At 47.7% G+C, this 23043-nt stretch overlaps 2 protein-coding genes and 1 long non-coding RNA gene across 3 annotated transcripts; 2 read left to right on the forward strand and 1 right to left on the reverse strand.

The window, feature by feature from the left end:
* The first annotated feature begins 8119 nt into the window (after positions 1-8119).
* On the forward strand, positions 8120-11168 carry LOC131573140 (cyclic AMP-dependent transcription factor ATF-4-like). Its single transcript, XM_058826786.1, has 3 exons — positions 8120-8541; positions 9387-9701; positions 10231-11168. Exons 2-3 carry the CDS (start codon positions 9485-9487, stop codon positions 11076-11078), a joined length of 1065 nt encoding a protein of 354 aa, XP_058682769.1. The 5' UTR covers positions 8120-8541; positions 9387-9484; the 3' UTR covers positions 11079-11168.
* A 1984-nt stretch (positions 11169-13152) lies between these two features.
* Positions 13153-16558, forward strand: LOC131573894 (uncharacterized). The gene is made up of 3 exons (XR_009276288.1): positions 13153-15001; positions 16027-16079; positions 16442-16558. It is a non-coding gene; the product is annotated as an uncharacterized LOC131573894 (long non-coding RNA).
* Positions 16559-19026: 2468 nt separating this feature from the next.
* LOC131573626 (active regulator of SIRT1-like) lies at positions 19027-21528 on the reverse strand. The gene is made up of 4 exons (XM_058827763.1): positions 21382-21528; positions 21156-21296; positions 20787-20884; positions 19027-19699 (listed from the first exon to the last, which is right to left on the reverse strand). Exons 1-4 carry the CDS (start codon positions 21428-21430, stop codon positions 19565-19567), a joined length of 423 nt encoding a protein of 140 aa, XP_058683746.1. The 5' UTR covers positions 21431-21528; the 3' UTR covers positions 19027-19564.
* Positions 21529-23043: the final 1515 nt, after the last annotated feature.

Raw genomic sequence — 23043 nt, forward strand, 5'->3', positions numbered from 1 at the left:
TACCTGCACCATTCAATGGCTCACTGAATCTGGGACTGGATCTTGAAATATGGGGCTTTGCCCACAGAAGCAGCAAGCAAGAAATGGGAGATTCTACCTCCTACGTGAAACCTTGTATTGGCTTCCAGCGCTGGAAGAACTGCTGTGGTCCACACAATCTGGGAACTGTTTGAGATATCTGGATTTTATCTTCTTTATCCTTGTCAGGCTGAGTTATTATCTGAGTTTATGATCTGAGGGATTCAAGAAATATCCTCCACCTCCCTTTTATTCTTTTTTGTTGGTTTGTTTTTGTTTTTGTTTTTTTTAAGATTCAACACCTTCTTAGAATAGCTTTCATTTAACAAATGTGTCCTTTACACAGGCAAGGTTAAAATTTTTACGAGCATACTTTGAGAAGGACAGCATTACTCACAAGTCAAGGACCCAGAAATGTACTGGTGAGCAGGCTATTATTCCTTTCTTTATAGTATGTGATCCTGTGGAATAATCTTGCAAACAATAAGGCAGAAGAAGGTGGTAAGACTAATGGGTAAGGCAGGGAAGATCTGAAATCATTCTGTAGCTAGGAAACATTCTTGTCATTTCACAAAAAGCAAAGAGAGTGGGACACATAGTTTGGCTCAAGTAACTCAAACTTCTTATGATCTTAAGCTTTCCTAAGTACTCATGCAGAAGTCAGTTCTGAACAAAATCACATTAAACACACTAAAAGTCAGATTGATTTTTATTTTGCTGCCCTGGTTCAATTTCCCTGGCTCTTGTGGCTAAGTAGCTCTTTGATCTGTCTATTAACACTCAGTGCTAAGCTTCTCTGGGGAAATATATATATAAAAATTCTAACCACATTCTTCATGAAAAACCTTCTCCATACAAATAATGGGCAAAAGTTGCTCACTTGTGTTACTCGTTTTGTTTAGGATTTTCTTTTGTTAGGCAACAATTCTCTGGCTCCAGTGCAATTCCACCCTTCCCCTTCCTCTCTCTGTGGTAGAATTGTCACCATTCTACAGAAGCACAGGGGTGATACTGTCCCATAAGACATCCCACTACAATGATCCCAGTCCTGCACAGCCCTCTTGTCTCATTCTGCTCAGCATTGCAAAGGACAGGCCTCAGAGGCAACAGACACGAGGGCACAGATGGCAAATGATGGACTGTGTTGCCTCTTTTCCGCTCCTACAATGGGCATTACTTCAAAACTCGTAAGGCCCTGGCGGGCTCCTTACCTCCCTTGAAAGGCAAGAAGCAATTGTTCCTGGAAGCAGTATGGCAGAATGACATTTTTGCCTTCAGATTCTTGAATTTATTCAGCACAGGGGACCTTGGAGACAGTAAGTACCAGCACTTATATGGATAATAAGATGTGAATCATATTTAGCTGCTGCTTGTTTGCAGCAGCAGCGAAGCGCTGTCAGAGGCCCCGAGGTGTGCTGGAGCCAAGGTAGTACAAGGCACAACAGTCCCAGAGGCTGCAGAGCTGCAGCTCCCACGGTACTTGTTAGAGAGCACGCTGGCAGGGCCCCAGCTCCCTGGCACTCACAGGGAAGCTGGTTTCTGCTGAGGCAGGGACGTGACCAAGGCACAAACCTCCTCTTTTCCAAATCACTGCCTATGATTGTGAGAGAGACAGTAGAAAGCATCTTGTCTGGTGCCTTTTCTTGAATGGGGAGCAATGAGCTTATGTTTTGGGCTAGGAACCTTTCTCCTCTTTTTTTTTTCTTTTCTTTTTTTTTTTTTTTTTAAAAAAGATAATGAATGAAGAATAATGCATCTTGACTCCATCACTTTGCACTGCCAAGGAGGATGTTTGGTGTCACCAGCAGACTGGTGACTCCCAAGCTTTGTGCTCTGGGACAGACTTGCCCTTTGTGAGCCTGCTCTGCTTCAGGGAGACCTGTATTTCTGATAAGTGCTCAGCATCCAAATGTGTCTTACTGAGACTGCATGACTGAGGTGAATGGCTCAAATATTAACTTCCTGAATAGCACTAGCATTGCCCCAAACCCAGAGATGTCTCCTCTTGAAGCCAGGACATGGCCTCAACAGTCTCACTCTCTGAGTGCCAGAAGAGCAGGCCAGCTGTACCTCCCCAACAGAGCTGGGCTGCTGCGGCTGGCTCCTGACAGACCTGGGTTTAGTCTCAAATCAGTTCTCTCAGCAGTCAAGCATAGAAACCTCTTCCCATTAAGAGAACGGCAAACCTCCCTCACCAGGCACCACAGCAGTGGCAGTAAGAGGGCAGGTGAGTTGAGAAGCCACAGCACCTACTCAGTATGGTACTTCAGCTGCAAAGTCTTCTTTGGGGACTATTATCCAGCCTGCCTGTGGCCAGTCCACCTGTAACACACTTGAGGAGGCTCAACTGAGGCTACCTGTCAGTCCATGTACAAGTGCAGGGGGCAGAAGAGGCTCAAAGTCTTCTGAAAGAATCTTTCTGACATAATTTGCCAAATCCCCTAATGCAAAGACCTTAGGAGGGAAAATTACATTCCTTCAGGAAGAAGCTAAAAACTCAGTGATCTCACAATTGTGTCAACATCCACCAGGATTTTTTCTCTCCTCCTTTGTAAACAAATATATATTAAAACAGTACAAAGTCTGCTGGTAAATCACTGAGCAGCTGCTGCCTATGGAGAGTGGAAAATTATTACTGAATAATGGCTGCAGTGTTCCTCCCCAGGGACCTAGGCAGCTACAGCCTCAACAGTGACTTATCCTCAAATGAGTTTCAGAGATTCATCTGAACTACCTGTGTCAGTGTTCTTGCTGAAGCTGCCTGCCAGCATCAAAGACATCTCTCACACACCCAAAAGATCCCTAGAACTCTGTTTTATTACACTCATAGGGTACACCTGTGCACAGTCTCTGTTTCTGGCCTCATCAAAACACTCTGAAATGACACAAAGTGAAAAATAAATCCCCCAAAGGAGCATACAGAGCACAGCCTGGTATTATCCTTTCACTGTGCACCCCCCCTCACTGAACAGAGAGGCTGAAATAAGCCCAAATAACCTTTCCACCTGCTTCAGCTGAAGCTGCTGGCTTGGGTGCCAGGTTCAGGAGTGCAGTGTAACTGCTGCTGGGCTGGTACAGCAAGGAGCCCTCATGCTGACTGGGCTAAGGGGCACTGAGACAGCGAAAGAGAGCTCCAGTGACATTAACTCGCTCACTGGGGTCTGGGCCGAGATACTGGAGTCTCATAATCCGTTCCTACTTGTCAGGTTCAGCTCTTGCTAACTTCACACTGCTACAGAATAAGCAGCGTGCATTGTCACCCTCCTCTTCATCCTTTTGAACAGAAGGGCACAAGGCACCTGGCACATGTGACTCCAGCAGATGTTGGTACATTTTTGATACACACTGAGCACACAGTCTGCGGGGGGGGGTCACATCAGCTATAGGCCCATGAAGGATGATAATTGACACCTATCATCTGTTCTTTTATTGCTTGGATAACTGGAAGGCTTTTGTTTGTGTGCTAAACTGAGCCCACATGTGCTAATGAACATAAAGGATTATTCTTGACCCCCAACTCCTCTCATCATAATAAAACAAGACTGGACAATGAGACAACTAAAAATATCCCCCAATGGTCTGAACAAAAGTCAGTACCCCTTCCTCTCCCTCCTTCAAGCATATTTTTTGCTAAACATCATTTTCAGCCAATTGTAGCTTTGCTTAGGAAACTCATGCTTGGGCAAGTTACAACTCACCTCCCTCTTACCAGATTTGCACAATGTTTTTACTTGTGGCAGCTGGCCACAGCATGGCTGATTCTGAGTAACTAAGCCTCTGGAGACATGTATTTTGTGAGCTATCGGCATGTGCTTGACATGCCCGAGTTTGTTCAGTAAGAAAAATGTAGGTGGACAAGCAGGGTTCTTTCCATAACTGTGTGAAATAATTGAACTGTAAGCTGCAAATGTAAATTGCAGATTTAATCCTCTTTTTTATTAGTCTCATTTCTAATGTCAGGGATATTTACATAGCAGGATGGAAACAGAAGACAGTGAGGGGGTGGGTAAGTAGTGAATGATTTATTAGAGATTCCATTCGGTGTACTAGTCCAAAACAAACGAGGCACAGCATATGGATAACTTATTTTGTATGTAATAAAAGATGGATGTTAATACCTCCCAGACTGATCTTTAATCATATATATTTGCTTTTTGATCTAGTTTTAAAATGGAACATCTATAAAACAATCCCTAAGGAGCTTACAATGAGAATCTGGCAGAAGAGATCTTTCAGATATCTGTTTGTACCCACATGAGGAGAGAAGAAAGCAAGCACTGTGAATTAGTCTGTGCCATAGAGGTTGTAGGAAATTCTCCCTCAAAATTGCTCAAAATGTCTCTCTGCTTTGCCTCATTCTTCCCTTGTGTTTTCCTCAGCACTCTGTCTCCAGGAAAAATTCCTGCTAGTCTCTGGAAATGCTTTGTTCATTGAAGTGTGGGGTAAGGCTTCCTGTTCCTCCAGACGGAAGGTTCAAAGGACTCAAGCTTTCCCTCACTAAAATCCCCTTGGGGCTTGCCCTCATACTCACCCTTCTGGAAAGCAGGCAGTGCCCTCTCCTCCCCAGCCACCCCAGCACAGTCCAGGGCCAGCAGAAAACCCATCTGCTCCTTCTCTGGGGCACTGAGGCTCAGCGAGGGCCCAAAGCTGCCTGCCCAGTGCCACCATGGCCATCATGCACTGTCCCAGTGCAGTGCCAGCCCACCTTCCCATCACTCCAGAGAAGAGCAGACATCTCTGTTACTTTTGCTGGTTCCCCTCCTGGCCCCAGCGATACCCACCCCTCCCACCACCCCTGCTCCCCTGCTGCAGAGGCCCACGAGCTTCCCCGCCACTGACAGTCCCTGGGAGCATCCTAAGCAGCGAGTCTAGACTGTGTGAGGGGATGTTACTATGGAAACATTTACGTCCTCTCGGTCTTTGGTGTGCTTCCTAACGGCATTCAGGATGTTTGTCTCCTGTGTTCTTGCTGGTGGAAGAAGAAAACCGCTTTTCCTTTGCAATGTTTACTTTAAAAAGGAAAAAAAACCAAACCAACAAACCAAAGAGATTATTGAAGCCCATATATTGACCTTCCATTCTGATGAAGGAGGAGGGTGAATGGAGGAGTATTAGTTTTCCACCTCCTGGTGATGCTTTTTGGCTGGAGGTGGCTCTCTGCACTGCTGGATTTATCAGGGCACTTCCTTGCTTACCCAGACAGGCCCTTGGCCTCTCTCCTGCAGTGAGCTCTGGAAAAACAGCTCCTTTCTCCTGCAGCTGGCCCCTCGTTTCTGTGTCAGGATGGATCTTACTTGTCCCAGGAGTTCCCTTTGCTGCCCAGAGCAGGAAAATAATGTCCACAGTGATAAAGCTGGATGTTATAAAGTTAACGTGACAGCAGGATTTCACTCACCATGCACACAAATTGGTGTCCCCTCAGAAGCCACTTTTTTGTGCTAAATTTTCTTCAGAGCTGCTCAGTCTCTGAGCCACAAATCTATTATGTAATATTGGAAAGAAATTATTTTTTAAGACACTTTTGAGTTAACAAAGAGTAGCTAGTAGTCATGTGCTTAGAAAATATTTGTAATTTTTTCTGTACAAAAATTCCCAAGAAATGTTATTTGAGCTTAAAAAAGTGTCTTCTACCTTGGTTAAAAAATCTAGCCACAGTGGAGATATCTCTGACACAATATCTGCAGAAGAAGAAAGATAATTTATAAAGAAATTTGGATTGTAGGTAGGTCATGAAATGATTTAACAACAGCTATTCTGCAATCCTGCAGCAAAGAGGGAAAAATATGCTTTTCTCTAAATGGCTGGCTCCTGGTTACTTGATTTCACTTTCTGGATTGGAGACTGTTACAGAAAATCTGTCTGGAACTCATAAAACAGACAAATTTCCACCTCAGTTCACACACAAAAGGGAAAGCAGGCAGCTAGGAAACAAGCAGATCTGGGTTAAGTTCCTCATTGCATACTTCATTTCTGCTTACGTGATTCTTGCGCACATGTTTCCAGAGTCCTTTCAGAGAAATCTATAATTATCTTTTCATGATGAAGGATTGGGTGTATATATATTGGGTGCATTTCTGTTTGTTTAGCTGCTATTATGGTCATACAATCACCCTTTTCACTTAAAGGAGGGGAAGGCAGGCACAGCAGTGGATGTGAGAGCTCTCCCTTAGCCAGTGAGGACATGGAAGTGCTGTCCACCCATCCAATCACCCACTCAGCTTCTTTAAAAGCTGCTGCGTGCTCTCAATTTTCCTTTGAAGCAAGACCTGCCTCCTCTGTAGCGTATCTATCAGAGCAGTTATCTCAGACTGCTCAACTGCTATGGTGGTGTTTTTTGGCATTGGAGGACATTTTTCTCTGCCTTCTCTGTTTTAATGAGTCATCTCAAATTCTGTGCAAAGAAAGAAAGAAAACCAACCAACCAACCAACCAAAATAAAATAGCAACAAACCAACATGTAGGGAAAACTGTCCTTTTTAATTCAGCAGCCACACTGTTCATGTTACAGATGTGGAACAACACACTCTGCTTTGTAGCAACAGTGCTAAGAACATACTGCTAAAAGTAGAAATTGGGTCACACTCCATCCTTGCAAATCATCAGCCAAGTTGTCGAAGACATTCTAGGCAGTTAGATCTGAGCAAATACAGTGAAGGCTATGGCTTTACACAAATACTACTGAGGCCTTAACTGGGAAATAGTAGAGCCTTTTGCCAAAGTAGCTGAGAGGAAGCTGAATTACAGGATGATGATATTTGAACAAGCAAGGTTCCACGGCAGCTCTCAGAGCCGATGGTGCTGTGAGGCTGGCAAAGTGGAAATCGATCTTTAGAAGCTGGATAACTCTGACACAGTGAGGAATGACACAGGTATTGAAACACTCAGTTCACTGGAGCTGTCCAGTGCTTGTGTGACCCGACTGAAAGGATAATGAAGGAACTGAAGCCAGTGGAAAGCTGTTGACCCCTGTGAGTTTATTGCTGTGGGCTGTCTCTGTGGAGGCCAGGCCAGCTGGTGGAACTGTTTAGCAGGGACAGGGTGGGGGAAGAGGTCTGACTTCTTTCCTAGAAGCAAGGTGATTTGGAACAGATAAAACACAAAACCGCACTTTGAAAGCTATCCAAGGTGACACTGCCCTTTGTAGCCGCGAGCCTCTATAGGTGATCCATTAATGCTCACATCAGTCAAGTGATTTCTGCACAGAGAACAGAGAAGCAACCGCATCAGCATGAAACTGCATGGCGGGAGAGGACATTTTCACTCCTCAGCTGTGGAATAACCAACTTCATTTTCAGCCTTTGCATGTGTTGAAGGCACTAGTTAGACTGATACTCTGCGCTGCCCGGCGGCGCGGCTCTGCAGCCGGGCACATCAGACGCCTCAGCGTGGCTGCGGCGCCACGGCCGCTGTGAGGCCGGCAGGCTCCGGGCAGACGCCCTCCTGTACGCACAGCAACACAGCCCGAGAGCCCGTAACCTACGCGCTCCATGGGTGGGGCAGGCCGGGAGGGAAGGCAGCGCGTTATCTAAGGGAGCAGGAAGCCATGGCGGGCTGCCGCCGCCTCAGGAGCGCCATGCCAGCGCCTCAGCCTGGGCCACAGCCGCCAGCTCCCGCCTAACCTCAGCGGGGCTTTGTGGGGGGGGGGGCCGTTGGACATCAAAGTGGGGAGCACACACTGCTTCGAAAAGGGCATGTTAGGGGAAACGCAGGGCTGCCATGGGCGGGTACCATTTTCCCGTCCGGCTGTTCGTTCTCGACCCGCTGGCAGCATCATTCTTATTCCTTCCTTCCCCCCGCCCCATACTCCTTCTCCCCCCTTCCCCTCCGCATTGGTCTCCTCCGGGCCCTGACCAATAACAGCTCACGGGGCATGTGAACGACTCGCCCGTAGCCAATGAGCGCCGCCCTTCCCACGTGGCGAGCTGCGTGACGTCTTCCGCGCGAGCTCCGCGTCTTTGTTGGCGGGTAAAATTTCCCCCCCAACGCTCCCGGGGGGGGCGGGGGGAGTGTCCTCATTCGCTCCGGTCACGTGGCTCCGTCGCGCCCGAAGGGGGGGTGTCAAGAGCGCACGTATACATCATATAGTCCCTCTACGACTGTCCCGCCGTGCAGCTGTGGTGTCCTGTGACAAGTCGTCTTGTCGGCGACCCCTGTGTTTAACTCGTACCAGAACGACAGGAGAGAAGCCCAGAAAGACAGGCCACAGGCCGCTAGGTGCTGGTGACAGGCAGGTGACGCTTGGCGGAAGGATATCTCACGACCGCAGCTCATTTGGTAACACGACTCATATATAAGAGCAGAGCGCCGCCGCTGCCACCTCATTGTTTCCTGTCCCCGAGCGCAGAGGTTGTTGTAGTGGCCGTGTGCGCAGCACCTCCCGCGCGGCGCGGATACGAGCAACCCCCCCTCCCCGGCCGCCATGGCTCTTTAAGGCGGCAGGGCCAGCGGCGGCATCGGCCAGTGCAGCAGGCGCAGCAGCAGCGGCGGCGGCCTCAGCACATCCCCGGCATCTGCAACCATGGCGTGAGTATCACGAGGGACGGCTGCTCTCTCTTGTGTGTTGATAGGCGCCCTCTTACCCTGTTAAGTGGGCTTTTGGGGTGGGTTTATTACGCGTGTGGTGTTAGTTGGTATCTCACGGGGAGTGGGGGGGAGATCCTTAGGTATACCAAAATAATACATAAATTACCTAGTTACGCCAAAACGTGTGCGAGCTGGGGAGATCTTCGTAGAGCTCAGTATCCCCGGGTGCGGCGAGGCTTAGAAATAGCAGGAAATGCTGTTTGGAAAGAATTTGCGAGGAACGTCTTGTTTCCTGTCGTTCGAGAAACCTTGCTTTCGAAAAATCTGGAATTTTATTACAGAATATTTTCTTTCTGGGCTTTTTTTTTTTTTTTCTAATGGGAGTAAAGGAACGTTCCTCCGGAGGGTTTCTTTGCTCTCACGAGGGAAAGTGCTCTTTTACTTAGGGGAAAATGGGGCATTAGAGGTTTTAGGGTTTTGAGTATAAGAACCACGTGGTATAATCGCAGATAGACAAACAGGGGTTGATATTCATCTGGCACCGGTACTAACATTAAATACTGTATTAGCGTAGCGTGAAGCCAGTTCTGGCCATCGGGCGCACAGCCTGTGCGGCGCTGGAGCCGCGGTGGAAACGTGGCATGACACAAAATGGCGGCGGGACCGCGAAATGGCGGCGGGTGGGCGGGGCCGGCCCCTGAGGGAGGCGGGGGACGTGCAGCAGCACAGAAATAAAGAAGTGAGATAATCTGTGAAGTTCCGCCATACTTCCCGAGGTGCTGTTGCTAGAAAAAGTTACGATGTTGGTCGGACCAAATACTGATGAGTGTAAGTTCTGTTCACAGGTTTTTCACGGCACCCCACAGCAGCATTGCTGTAGTCGACGAAAAAACCTTCTACTTGTCCACATCCTTCGACGTCAAAGCGTTAAAAGCTGACGAAAATGAGCTTCTTGAACAACGAGATGCTGTTGGGGGATTCAATATCCCCCTTCAGCCAGCCGTGTTCGGTGGCTGAGGAAAGTCTGGGACTCATAGATGACTACCTGGAGGTGGCCGAGCCCCTCGGTTCGCATGGGTTCTCCAGCGACAAGGCTAAGGCAGTCTCCTCCAATTGGCTTGCTGTGGACAGTTTAGGCAACACCATAGATAGCAGCCAGGGTAAGAAATTACTTATTTTCATAAAGGACATCAATTACATCCTACCACAACATTCCAGTTGAAAATAAATTGCTAGGTTTTCATAAATCTGAAGGCAATCTCACATGTGTTTACCTATGCTTGGAAAGAGAGTATGTTGTGCTGTTTACCCTATGCACAATTGCTGGTTATGGTAAAGTGCCAGTTGTGTTGGCCTTGAAATAACACAGCAGCTGTCAATGGTAGTGTTTCTTGGCAGAGGTAACAGTAAGAAAGCATGGTTGTGTTTTGCAAATGTCCCTGAATTCTTGTGGCCTTTAAATAAGAGGGTTGGAATGTCACAAAAGCTGCTTACATTGTACCCTGCAGTTTTTAGGAGCTCAGTGAAAGAGTGCTTTTTTTTTTCTGGTGGTTTACTCTTTGTGCTAATACATGAGAGAGGAAAAATGCTGAGATGATACACTGATAGATTGTTTTCATAAGCTTTAGTTGTGATGTTTTACTGTGCGATGGTTTATTAAAGTGGTAATTTACCTTTTGTGTTGTGCAGAGGATGCCTTCTCTGGCATGGAGTGGATGGTGGAGAAGATGGATCTGAAGGAATTTGATTTTGATGCCCTGTTAGGTATGGAACATCTGGAAGCCACCGTCTCACCAGACGAGCTGATGGCCACGTTGGAAGACTCGTGTGATCTATTTAATGCTACCATCCAGGAATTTCACAACAAAGAACTTCCACTGATAAATAACGTAACCACCCATCTCCCTGAATCCCCAGTTGGAGCAGATCCAATGGCTCCATTGGCTTCCCTTTGGTCTCTTCCCTTTTCCCCAGGGTCTCTGACTTCCACTCCAGACCACTCATTTAGTTTAGAACTAGGTAGTGAAGTGGATGTTCTGGAAGGAGAAAGAAAATGGGAGTGCCCCACTGTTGTGGTGGTGATCACCAAGTCTGAGAAAGAGGAGGAGAACCACTCTGATGATAGTGGAATATGCATGAGCCCAGACTCCTACCTGGGAACCCCCCAACACAGCCCCACCAATTCAGTTGGATCCCCCAATGGCAACCAGTTCCCTGCAGATGCCCCTTGTGGCTCTGTGCGGTCCAAACCATACGATCATCCTGCAGAGAAGGTAGTGTCAGCAAAGGTGAAAGGAGAAAAGAAGATAGATAAGAAACTAAAAAAGATGGAGCAGAATAAGACTGCTGCCACACGTTACCGGCAGAAGAAGAGGGCGGAACAGGAGGCACTGTCTGGGGAGTGTAGAGAGTTGGAGCAGAAGAACCAGGCCCTGAAGGAGAAAGCAGATTCCCTTAGTAAGGAAATTCAGTACTTAAAAGATCTGATAGAAGAGGTCCGCAAGGCCAAGGGCAAAAGAACTAGAGTTCCCGAGTAGGGTAGTCAGCAGTGTTGTGTGCATGTATATAAGCTTCCTGCTAAAGCTGTGTATTGCTGTCTAATAAATAATTTTGTAGTAAATGTGCAATGATGGTGTGTGATGAGTGGTACCTGTAAAACCAGCGTGACTTGAACCACACCTGGGTGCTATTGTGTGTCTAGAGAGTGCTGTGTGTTGTGGGCGGTGGATGCAGCGCGAGTGCAGAGCGTTTGGAACTGGACTGTGTGTAAAGAGTCTCAGTTGACCTGTCCCCCTCCATAACTGACATGTATTCAAAGGTGAGAGGGGATCACACTGAGGTGCCTCAGGGTTTTTAGCAAATTTGTAAGTATTGAAACAATTGAGATTGGAGAGCAGATGGAAGATGAGGTCGGTGATACTGTATGGTGGGAGGTGTTTACTTTCAGACTTGGATATTTCTCTGAAGGGAGGAAAGGGGCCCAGGGTCAAAACACAGTTGTGAACACTGGTTTTTTTTAGAAAAAGCTTGCTAGTAGATCCAGTGTGATGTGCACTTGGGTTGCTCATCTGGGTCTCCCAAGTTCCCTGACCATGAGCAGGAGCTGTTGCCTGGCCCTGTCAAGCTGGTGTGAGCTGGGCCAGATGGATGGGGTTACTGTAGTGCTCCTACTGATGGGTCATATTCCTGTACCAGTGTCAAAGTCCTCACTTCTTCAGCCAGCCACTGACCAGTCAAATTTTAAAATTAAATAAAAATTCACTTTATTCTAGGAAGGTATAGCTTGAGTTGGTCATAAAACCAGCTCTAGTCCTGCCTCAGCTGTGCAGGGAAGGTACTGGTGTACTGCAGCAGCACTTCTGTGTGGGTTAGAGTTGCTTTAGGATTTGGGATGTGCCATCTTTAACCTACCTCGTGTGCACTTTTTTTTTGTCACTGATACCCCATTTAACAGTGCTTAATCCCTTTGGCTTCTGGGCACACACATACTTTTTGAGGAGTTGATTCCTTTTCACTTGCTGCTGGTGTGGCTCCCTGAGCTGCCGGGCTCAGGTGCCTGGGCAGCCCAGCCTGGCTGGCACACACACGCAGGGCAGTGGCATCGGGGCTGCAGCCCGTGCTGGATGGAAAAGGTCCTTAAGGGAACCTTGGAGAATGGTTTCTCCAGTTTCAGCCTGCTGGGGGTCCTGGTCTCTTTGACATTTGAGCTCCTTATGCCCTCAAGTTAGGGCTGCAGTCTTCATCCCTGCTCCTTGCCCAAGCCATTACCTGATGTGGGATAGCAGCTGAGGGACCTGCTGTGTGAAGGCTGCTCCAGCCCATGGATGGTGCGGGTGGCTGCTGGCAGCAGGAGCTGATTGCTGCCATGGGGGGGCTGAGAGGGCCCTCAGTGGCACCTGTCTGTGCCCACAGCTGTGCCTGCATGGCTGGGTGCTATTTAAATTGCAGCAAGAAGGCTCCCTGTCAGGAGTTAGGGCTTGTGCCACGCTGAGGGGGGGTTGGATAAGTAACACCCTCCCCTTGGTATCATGAGACAATTTGAGCAGTCTCAAACCTCCTGGGTAAGGGCACCGTTGACTGTGAATGGGATGTTCTGGATGCAAACTGGAGACTGCAAGCAGGGACAAGGAACTCTTGTGGTTTTGGAGGTAGACCAATGCAATAGGTTTCCTTTGAATCAGCTACATCTGCCAGTTTGGGGATGGGGATAATTAGAGGCAGAAAACCCCCAAGGTTTTGGTCAAATTTGCACCTGAGATGACATTTCAGTTGAGCCACAGAAAACACAGTAACTGCTATGAGTCGATGAGCTGGTGGCTTCCCTGTGCTAGGGAAAACCCTCCTCATACTGATCCCCCTTTCCCACCACAGGGCAACCACCCTTAGAGCCATAGCAGCTTCTGCTGGCAGCCTCTGGCAGCAGCCAGGGCTGAGGGAGCACCTCCTGTGTTCTGCTGCCCTTACTCAGTTCTCCTGAAGCCTGGAAAAATGGTCAGCACATTTTTCCCCTCCCCACCCCATGGCAGGGCTGTCTGTGAGCTACTTGTGGCTAAAACAAATTTTTCTTCACGTTCATGCTCTGCAGGCAGACAAGGCAGTATCTGAGCTGGCCAGTACGTACATGATTCTGGTTTCTACAGCCCTGCAGAGGGCATGCAGGTCCAATTTACCAAATTACACTCACACCAGGGAAGGAAGATCAGAGCTGGAGCAGGCAAGAAGGAATGCATGACACATCCATGCTGCTTTGCTCTCTGCAGCTGTGCTTTATAGAACTCCTTGCAGGAGAGTCAGAAACCTGCCCTTAAAGAGCAGCCAGCGCTGTCAGTGCTTGCCGAGGCTCTGAGCTTGTGGCTTTGCAGAGGCAGCCCATATGGCAATCTCATGCAACGCCTGCTGAAATGACGCTGTGTTCCATACTTAGTAACTTAGTTAAGATTTCACAGGGGCTGGAGATCAGGGCTGACTCTTCCTCTGCATTTTTTATGTAGACTTTTCCCTCCAGGCTTCAGTTGGGCGCAGCAAGCATCACGCCACTTGGCTCTGCAGCCCAGCAGCTTGTCCAGCCTGCAGCAGGAGCCAAGGAACACCCAGGACACAGTCACAAACTCCATCCCACAAGGGTAAAAAGTCTGATAGCCTCCTGCCTAATAACTGATTTTATATTTTTCAAACTGCAAAACTGCAGGAGCCTCTCATTTTTCTCACAGCCTCACAGAAAAAATGTGCTTCAACTGATTCTTTGCAGCTTGCATAGAGCATGATACCATGTCCAGAATTACATTGTAGTGCATGAAATGCAGGCTTTACCTATCCCCAGAAGAGCCTAGTTCTTCTACATCCTTGGAAACAGCAGAATTCTCCCAATCTGAGTTACATAAAAGCTGTTTGAATCTGAAGCTGGCACAGCTGATGGGATTTCTGTCTCAGTTATTTTTCTTCTGAATTAAGGGCAGCAAAGTAGACTTCACACGCAGTGTACGTGACCCTCAGTCTCCAATCCCTCAGCCAATTTTGTGCTTCATGGTAAACAGGAGTCCGATATTCCCCCACATAACCAAGCAACCTCTTACAGTTCACTGCTCGCAAAGCCCCGTCTCACAAGCTTGTTTCTGCTGTTATCACAATATTTATAACTACCTTTCTCTTCACCCTGCCTTTAGAGAGACCCAGGTGCATGCCCTTCTCTTTCAAAAGGAAAAGGAGAAACCATCACTGCTGACGACTTCTTCACACACCTTTGTGGAGAACTAGATGCACCTTTGCAGCACGCTTACAAAAATAAATCCAGAGCTGCAGTGTTGGGGAATGAAGAAAGAATGATGATAAAATCTTTCAAATAGCTTTTGCCCTGGCAGAAAGCCCAGAAATAGCTGCAAGGACAGGCTGTCCTTTGGGAGATGAAGGCTCTTCCAGTGCTACCAGGCTGGACTATAGAAAGAAAATGTGGCTTATTCTGATGCAAACAGTTTCACACAGTGGTAGTCCATTCATAGCCTTTTTTGGGGGGTGGGAAATCTATACATTTTTGGCCAGAAGAATACCAGTTTTCTTTATCTTCCCATAGACTTAGGCCTTCAGAAAAAAAACCCAAACTAAAAAAACAAAAAAACCCCAAAAAACCCAAACAGGATCTGAATTGTCCTTCCTATAGGCATCATTTTCATCTTATGCATACTAATTTTTTCTCAGTATGGTCCAAGTAGCCTCTGGGACTATCCTTCTTTCCTCTGTCCTGCTGTTCTCACAGCCTTGCCATGCAGTGCTGCACATAAATTCTTGTTACATTTCATTTCCAGTGCAAAGGCCATCTTGGGGTCTTACCATGAACATCCCTTGCTAGGCCAGAAGTGCTCACCTTTGCTGACTTTCCCATTGAAAGCTTCAGGCCCTGTGAATTAACAGAGGAATTCAGTCCCCTGACCTAGACAATACTACTTTGGCTGCTCAGATATCCCAGGTATGCTGCCTTTGCATTATTTTCAGTGCACTCATGCAGTGTCATAAGTGAATGAAGTCACCAAATGAAGGAAGCTGGCTGCACCCACAAGCTCCAGTTTCCCTGTTACAGAGGTGCATACTCTCCAAGTGATGGCCAGCTGCCTCTCATTTCTCCTTCAGCTGCTCTCTTCCTCTCTTTTGCACACACACACCCTATTAAGGAACGGCAGAAGTGAGTTCCAGGCGCAGCAGATGTGTCAGCTTAATTTATGTAGGGCAGACAATCTCCTAGTCCTGAAACTCCTCTGCATCTCCATTGCAGTGTGCTGGCCGCTGGAGAAAGAGCCCTGGTCTTTGCCTCCCATTAAAGGAGATAAATCATCTTGCTGGCATGCAAACGGTGCAGCTTGGGACAGGCCAGCTTGGCTATGTTACTGCTTAGCCCTGCCAACAGCTTATTCCTTCAGAAAAAGGTGTGTGTAACCCTGTAGACAGCTGCAGAGCAACCTTCATGCTTTTTGTGTCCCCTGCCCCCACCAGATAGCGGCTGGCTCTGTTAATCCTATTTAACGTAACTGCAGATAGACACGCAAACCTTTAATCCCTCTCCAGCCTACCAACCCTGCAGCCTGCCTGCCCTGGCTGGAGTTCCACATTTTGAGCTGTTAGCAGACAGCAGGCAGTCTGCCTTCTTTCACACTCCTTGTTTCGACCTGAATGGATGTCTCAAAATGAGGGACTTCCTTTCATTGTAACTTCCTGAGGTGGTCAGGAACCTGTAAGTGCTGTAGGTGCTGATGCTGTGTTGATCATCAGTAAGACTGAAATGTAAGGCAGTCATGGAAAAACCCTCAGAGGGTAAAACTGGCTAAGGTTTGTAGGACCCTCCCCTATCCCTTGATTTTCCCCTACAGCTTTTTCAATGTTTTCAGTCTCATTTGCCTGTGCAAGTTCATTGGCAGCCAGGTTTGTTACTGCTATATCATTTCAGAGGCAAGAAGTAGATGTCCTGAACTAACATGTTTTCTTGGTTTACTTTTGCAGCCTTCCCCTCTCTGACACACACATAGTTCTGGTAGTAGCTGTTGCTTTCTGAGGTAAGTGGAGACTTGCTGATAGAGTAGAGGCTGTATGGACTTACATTAGTTTGTACCCACTGGAACAAATTTCCTTTTTTTGCTTTCCATTCACATAACAAGGAAGCAGTAGGCCATTAAGAGGCTTGATGAATCTTATTCACACTAAGCGAGCTCATGACTGAGCATCTGGGAACTATCCTAAACAGTTTCCCTGGAAAGGTTCTACCACATTAATAACACTCCAGAGCTTTTACTTGCATTTGTATTAAAGCTGCCGCTTCTGCTGCCCATTCTGACTCCCTGCTGCGTGTGGGTGGAGATGCCCTGTAAGATGGCACCTCACAATTCCCTAGCTCAGCTACCTCTATTTTCTGCTGCAGGATGCTCAGCTGGTGTCGCAGAGCTGGGAAGGGAGCCAGCAGCCTGATGAGCTCAGCGAGCACGCGGCGTTGGCCCGGCAGCAGTGGGACACGTCCCTGCGCTGCTGCTTGCAGATGTGCGGGAAAGAAATGCTGTCCAGCAGGTCCAAAGGTTGTTGTGGCCTGCAGCCTGTCAGCTTCCAGCGTGGGAAACAGGTTGGAGGCCAGCTAGGAAAAGCTTTACGGCAGCTGCTGTTTCCCTAACCCCTTCTTGTCTCTTCCATCCGGCAGAGAAGTCTGGCTACAAAGAACAGAGATTACAGAATCATAGAATGGTTTGGGTTGGAAGAGACCTTAGAGATCATCTCATTCCAATCCCCCTGACAGGGACACCTTCCTCTAGAGCAGGTTGCTCGAAGCCCCATCCTGCCTTGCCTCAAACACCTACAGGGATGGGGCAGGTTTCTCCAAGGTAGCCATCTCCTGGTGTCCCAGAACAGCTGGGATCCTCTGGGCATGGCTAGACAGACTGCTGGGAGTTTGAGAAGGTACCTGGCTTTAGCTTAACACCAGGCACGTGCAACAGGCCGGTACCTGTTCTTCCTTCTTTGAAGACATTCTCCTCACAGGGTACCACCTGTCCTTGTCTACCCAGTATTCAGATGGCATTGCTCTTCTTTCCTAGGAGCTCATGCCCTGCCAGAGAGGGGGAAAGTCAAGGTTGCAACATGTTAGATCGTTGCCATTGCAAGATGGCATCTCTAGAACCACCATTCACTTCTGCTTCTTTTTCCTTCTTCCCACAAAATAAAGTTTAATTTATTTAAGGATACTGTTGACTCTACAGTTAAGTTTAGTTTCAAATGGCAAAATTCAGTCTGTCAGGTAGCTTTACCCTCCGTAACAACATAATGCCTGAAGAAGTATGTTGATTACTTGTATTGGCCCTAATAGTCTTTCCAGCCAGTAATGAAGCCGCCACCCAATTCTGAAACTCCACTGATCTGGGTGTTATTATCCCCGTGGAGAACTGCTCTGGGCCCCACTTTAAAGTTCCTCATTAACTTTGAAAGAAGAGCTTTCCTGTTGCTTACATTTGCAAACAAACAGGCTGGGCTTTGTACAAAGAGAGTGAACCACATTACCCTCCTGCCCTTTTCTGGAGCAAGGAAGAATGTTTTTGCTTCCCTCAGCCTGTGGGAGAAGGGCCCAGGAGCTGAACAACCACAGAAACAAGGGTGCGTAGGAGGAATGGGTAGAGGAGGAGCAGGAGAGGACTTGAAGGACTTCTATGGGGTCATAGGAAATGCCAAATACTGAGGATGAAGGATTTAAACAAAGTAACACCCCAGAAATCTACCTCTTTCAGTCCAGTTGTGGCACAGCCAGCTTTTTCACACAGTTAATTATTCTCATGACAGCTCCACACAGAGCTGCTTGTGTTAGGCCAGCTCACATGCACTGCAGCAGGCACATAGTGTAGAAGTTTTAGGGAGACATGTGCTGAATACACATTTTGCTAAACTTTTTTTTTCAAACAATAGTGCTTCCATTCTTTTAAGAAGCTTTTTTTTTTTTTTGGAAGCAAGAACAAACTGAAAAAAGGGAATTGTTCTTTGAACAATTTCTATATTCTTTGGCTGCAGATAGTTGAACCTGATCCTATTACAAGAAATCCCCTCCCACATGCTATTACCAATTCCCAGTACACACACTTCTGTATATTCACTGCTTATTTCCCCTCTCTGGATCTCATATGTCCAAGTGACCTTCCCTCTTATGGAGACAAGAGAAAAAGAACTCAGGAGAGGAGGCACAGACTTAAGAGGACAGCGCCAGTAACTGTAATCAGAGGGCAGGGAAAGGATAAGTGAATTCCTGCCTGTGCTGGCATCAAGCATCTGCTGCTCAGGTCAGACAGGCCCCTTGTAATCAACTCCTGAGATTAACCAAAGCTTGGCATTAGTCCTTCTCCTTACCTGTTTTTTTTCCCAAGGGAACACATTACCGATCTTCTTAGGTAAGGGGCAGGAGAAGGCAGTGGCGGAGCTTGCCAGAGACACATTTAGAGTGGCTTAGCGAGGAAGCTTTTGGAACAACACTCCCACCTGCTGGGCCTTCTGTTTGTTACAGCTGGGAATTTAGTGGTAGTCTGAGGGAAAACAACTTCCCTTCAACCCAGCACCATAAGCTCAGGCTCAGATTTTAATTTGATGCCAACACCTAACATCTGGGTCACAAGCCCTCCTGGCTACAGGACCTGGCAACACTCAGCAGTGGCGCCCTGCTAGCCTGGCTAAATTTCGGTGGGACATTCTGCTATAAACATTCAAAGGACAACTTTCTCCACGTGAGAGCTGTTCCTTGGAGAGAGGGAAGATCGTGAGTATCCAGAATGGAGGAGTCATCTCCATTCCAACCTGCACTCTTTAAAGACCTAAGCATGTCAGAGAGATGATTTAATACATGTGTTAACATGAATTGGAGAGGCCATTCACACAACTGAGTCATCCTAAAGAGAGGAATGCTTGGATCACAGAAGTGACATGGCTCATCTTCATCAACTGTCATAATGATCCCTACCACAAAGGCAAAGAGAGACAGTGTCTGCAACAATTATTTAATCAAATGACATACAAAAAGTTTTTGCAATGACTGACAGACCTGACAGGGGCTGTAATAAGAACCCAAACTGCAGAGTTACTCAAGTTTAACAGTCTTTCAAAGCATCCTTCCCTTCTTAATCCTGGTACAAAACATTTCTCCATTCAGATACAGTATTTTCAATGCTCCCTGCCAAATAACACTGGTAGCAGGAGCCTTATATCCTGGGGAAGGGGAAAAAGGATTTTATTTGGCTTGGTCCACCCTTCTATATCAAGAATGCAAGACATGCTGGCTGCAGGAAGATAATTATAAGGAAAACACACCTCAGAGCCAAGAGTACCTCTGTGGCTTTAGCAGGCCAGTGACAAGCTCTGCCCAGATGCAGAGCTGCTCTGCAAGTCTGACACAGAGGCACTTGCTGGCAGGGGCACATGCCCCATGTGCCATCTCAAACACGCCAAGGAAATGCCCAGGCCTGCAAGCCAGACCGGAGAAGCTGCAGAAAGACTGGAGCTGCAAGAATCCCTGTCACAATACTTATGGGACGCCAAAGTATTCCCTCTCAAATTTACGGAAATCTTCCTCAGTAAACACTGTGCCTTCGGGCTTCTTCTTTTCTGTCTTCTCTGGAGGCTGATCTTTGGACTTCCTGCCTCTGTTCTGAGCAAGAACCTTCAGACAATACAGAAATGGAAAAAACAACAGCCATTGTTATCCAGATCAAACCACAGTGATTTTCAAGCTCACCTGCAGCATCCCTGCTGTTGTACAAGAGCCCTGCTATTTTCCAGCGTGCCTCCCAAGAAAAGTGAGAGGCAAACTACTGATGTTAACCCAAGCAGATCACTGGGACAACAGCAGATACCACCTTGTTACTTGGAGTCAAATATGAAAACTATTTTCTAGTAATTGTCACAGAGGTAAGAACATTGATTTAAATTCAGAATTTTCTGAAACTGTGACCTTCTTTATTATCCCCTCTCTCCATGACACAAACCAAAAAACCAATTCCCTCAGCATTTTCTAATACACTATCACCTCCTGTCACAATCTCCAGCCTGAGGAAGACTGGCCTAAACCACTTCGTTTGTTTATGTAAGTTAACAGCCTGTATCTCATAAAAACAGCCCAAGATTCTTCACTGTCAGCTATTCTTCCTTTCAAATCCTGGCATGAGACTACTTTTTGGGGAAGACCATTCAAGAAATTCTCAAGTTATGAGAAACACCATTTAAGAGGCTGAGTAATTCCTACTACATGAGCCAGCAGCGCATCTGGTTCCTAGTTAATAAGCCTCAGGGTACAGAGAAGGACAATTTGATCAACAGTAAGGAGAAGGTCTGAAACAGCGCATCTCTGCCAGCAGAAACGATAAAATATCTTTGGTAATTAATAAAAGCCAACAACTGTCAGGATATTTTGAGAAACCTAATGTAGCAGGTGGCATTCCTGCCCATGGCAGGGTGGTTGGAACTGGATGATCTTTCAAGGTCCATTCCCATCCAAACCATTCTATGATTCTATGATTTTCACTAGTATGAGAGAACATCATAGGGGGCAATGTATCAACAACAGCTTAAAGCTTAATAAGTTATTTTGCCAGTGCACACAGAAATTCCTCAAGGCCATGTGTAGACAGAAACTTATCGTGACTCTCTTGTGCAAGGTATAAATCTGGAAGATCCAGGGATCATTCCCATTCACCTGTGTTCCTCAGTGGAAACAAAACCACCCCCCCCAAAAGAAATTACATTCTTACTTGTTCTGTGACGGCTTTGTCTGCAACAAGTCGTCCCTTTAACATGTACCGCAGGTTTTCTCTTAAGTGATTCACAGGCTTCTTCTTATGGTACTCCTCTGGGGCAAAGCAGAAAGGGACAAAACGCATCAGCTCCTCATCCAGACAGCTCACAAGGACAGACACAGGAGGATCAGCGAAGCCCCGGGAAACAAACACCGCTACAGCTCAGGGATAGCCCCCACAAATGAGGCTGCGTTTAAGTGAGCGACACCAAGAGGGCGTGCAGGAGGATGAGGTGGGACGGGACGGATACAGCGACCCGGCAGCGTGGCTGCGGGACACCACAAGGGTCCCCGGTGCGAGGGCTGTGGAGGGGCCGGGACTCACCTATCGCCGACTTCACGACCCTGCCCTTGACCGTGGCCTTGTTCCTGCCGGCCTCCGGTGCTCTCTTCCTCCGCCTCGCCGCGCCCGCCGTCCTGGGGCCGGCCCGGCCTTGCTGAAGTCCCGGCGGCGCCTTCGCCCGGCCTGCAACGGAAGAGGGACGGAGTCATTGCAGGGGTACCGGGGAGCTCCCCCTGCCCGCCGGCAGCGCCCGGCCCCGCGGGCTCACCCGGCGGCTCCAGCAGCTCCAGGCCGCGGCGCAGCAGCGATGCCGACATGGCCGCGCCGCGCTCCCGCCCGGCCCCACAGCGCCGCGCGCGGCCCGGCGGGCACCGCACCCGCCTGAGGGCGGCGAGGCGGGACCTGCCGCAGGGGGCGGGCTCCTGCCGCCGCCGCCCGGCCAAGGGACACAGAGCAGGGACCACGGGGTAAAACAGGAGCTTTCACCTCAAAACGAGGTGGAACTTCTCCGCGTTTAAGGCGGCGGAGCGCTGGAACGAGTCTGCCCAGAGAGGTCGTGGAGTCTCCGTCTCTGGAGTCATTCAATATCATCTGGACGTGTTCCTGTGTCATCTGCTCTGGGTGACCCTGATCTGGCAGGGACTGGGGCTAGATTCTGTGAATATCAAGATTACCTTAAGTCAGGATGTTCTTTGGTGCAAGATCTTTGAGTACTTTCAATGCTAATCAGCAAGGAAAAAGACTTAACTGGAACAGGCAGCAGTCAGCATTCCTTAGTCAAGGACTTCCAGGAACTAACAAACTTTAAGGAGATAGTAAGTCAAGATCTGTGTCAATAGAACAGATAGCAGTTAGTATTCCTTATTCAACAATATCCTGGAACTAACAACCTTTAAGGATGTAGTAAATCAAGATGTCGATGTAAGTCTATGTGTACATTGCTGATTTGGCAAAATACTGGAGTTGTATGTATGTCCTCTGTAATACTAAAAGTCATGCCTAAAGGTCAAAAAGACCCCTGCTCAGGTGAAGGCCCTTCCTCTGAGCCTGCACAGAAATTAACTGGGGTTATGTAATTCCTCCTACTGACTCATCACAAGACAGGGGCTGTAATTGTGAAGTTATAGACCCTGAACTTCTATGTATAAATGATGGTGTGGAAAAGTCCAGTGGGCATGCTTGGTTTGGGGAATGTCACCAAGCACCTGGGCTCACACAACACTGAAATAAATAATCAAGTCTCTCCTAAGTGCGTAATTACGGGCTTGCTGCACACCAGGTAATGAGTCTGATTTTGTGGACAACACAAGGGGTCCTGCCATCACAGGGGTTGTCACAGGCCAGGAGGAAAGGGGATGGTGTCATATTTTGTCTCAGCAAGGCCCCAAAAATCCCAATTTAAGTGTGCTAGGCTCATCAGGCAGAGAGGTTGACTCTGCCATAAATTGCATCTATTGTTCAGGGTTACTGTAGTCTATTTGTTTAAAGCTTTCTTCTCCAGTTTTCACCCCTCTAGAGGCTTCATGCTAATATCTGCTAAATTTAGCTATCATTTGAATAAAGCTTATTCAATTATAGCCAGTGCTGCCAGTAAGAATCTGACACTGGAGGAGGAAAGAGGTTTATTCTCCCTCAGACATGTCCTGCAGGGAGAAAGGGATACAAATGGCTCTCATTGTTTCTCATAGTAATGATCTGTAACAGGGACCAATAACAGTTAAACCTCTGTGTATTAAAAGACAGTCATTCTCTGGAAATTGTTCTCCTGCCTCTGCAGATGTCACCTCAGTGCCTGTCTTTTATTGTTCCTTCTCTTCTGAATCCCTCCCTGGATGGATAGCAGCATACTGTGTCAGTTTCCGCTAATGCTGCTAGTACATTTTTCTGGACAGGACTTATGTGGTGCCTGTTCCTGTCTTCAGAGCTGGGG

The sequence above is a fragment of the Poecile atricapillus genome, chromosome Z (genome assembly GCF_030490865.1).
Source record: "Poecile atricapillus isolate bPoeAtr1 chromosome Z, bPoeAtr1.hap1, whole genome shotgun sequence".
Taxonomy (NCBI): Eukaryota; Metazoa; Chordata; class Aves; order Passeriformes; family Paridae; genus Poecile; species Poecile atricapillus.

Coding starts and splice junctions, on each gene's coding strand:
- LOC131573140 (XM_058826786.1), top strand. CDS start 9,485: ATGAGCTTCTTGAACAACGAGATGCTGTTGGGGGATTCAATATCCCCC. Junction 9,702..10,230: donor CACCATAGATAGCAGCCAGG/GTAAGAAATTAC, acceptor TGTGTTGTGCAG/AGGATGCCTTCTCTGGCATG.
- LOC131573626 (XM_058827763.1), bottom strand. CDS start 21,430: ATGTCGGCATCGCTGCTGCGCCGCGGCCTGGAGCTGCTGGAGCCGCCG. Junction 20,885..21,155: donor GGTCGTGAAGTCGGCGATAG/GTGAGTCCCGGC, acceptor GCTTTGCCCCAG/AGGAGTACCATAAGAAGAAG. Junction 19,700..20,786: donor ACAAAGCCGTCACAGAACAA/GTAAGAATGTAA, acceptor TATTGTCTGAAG/GTTCTTGCTCAGAACAGAGG.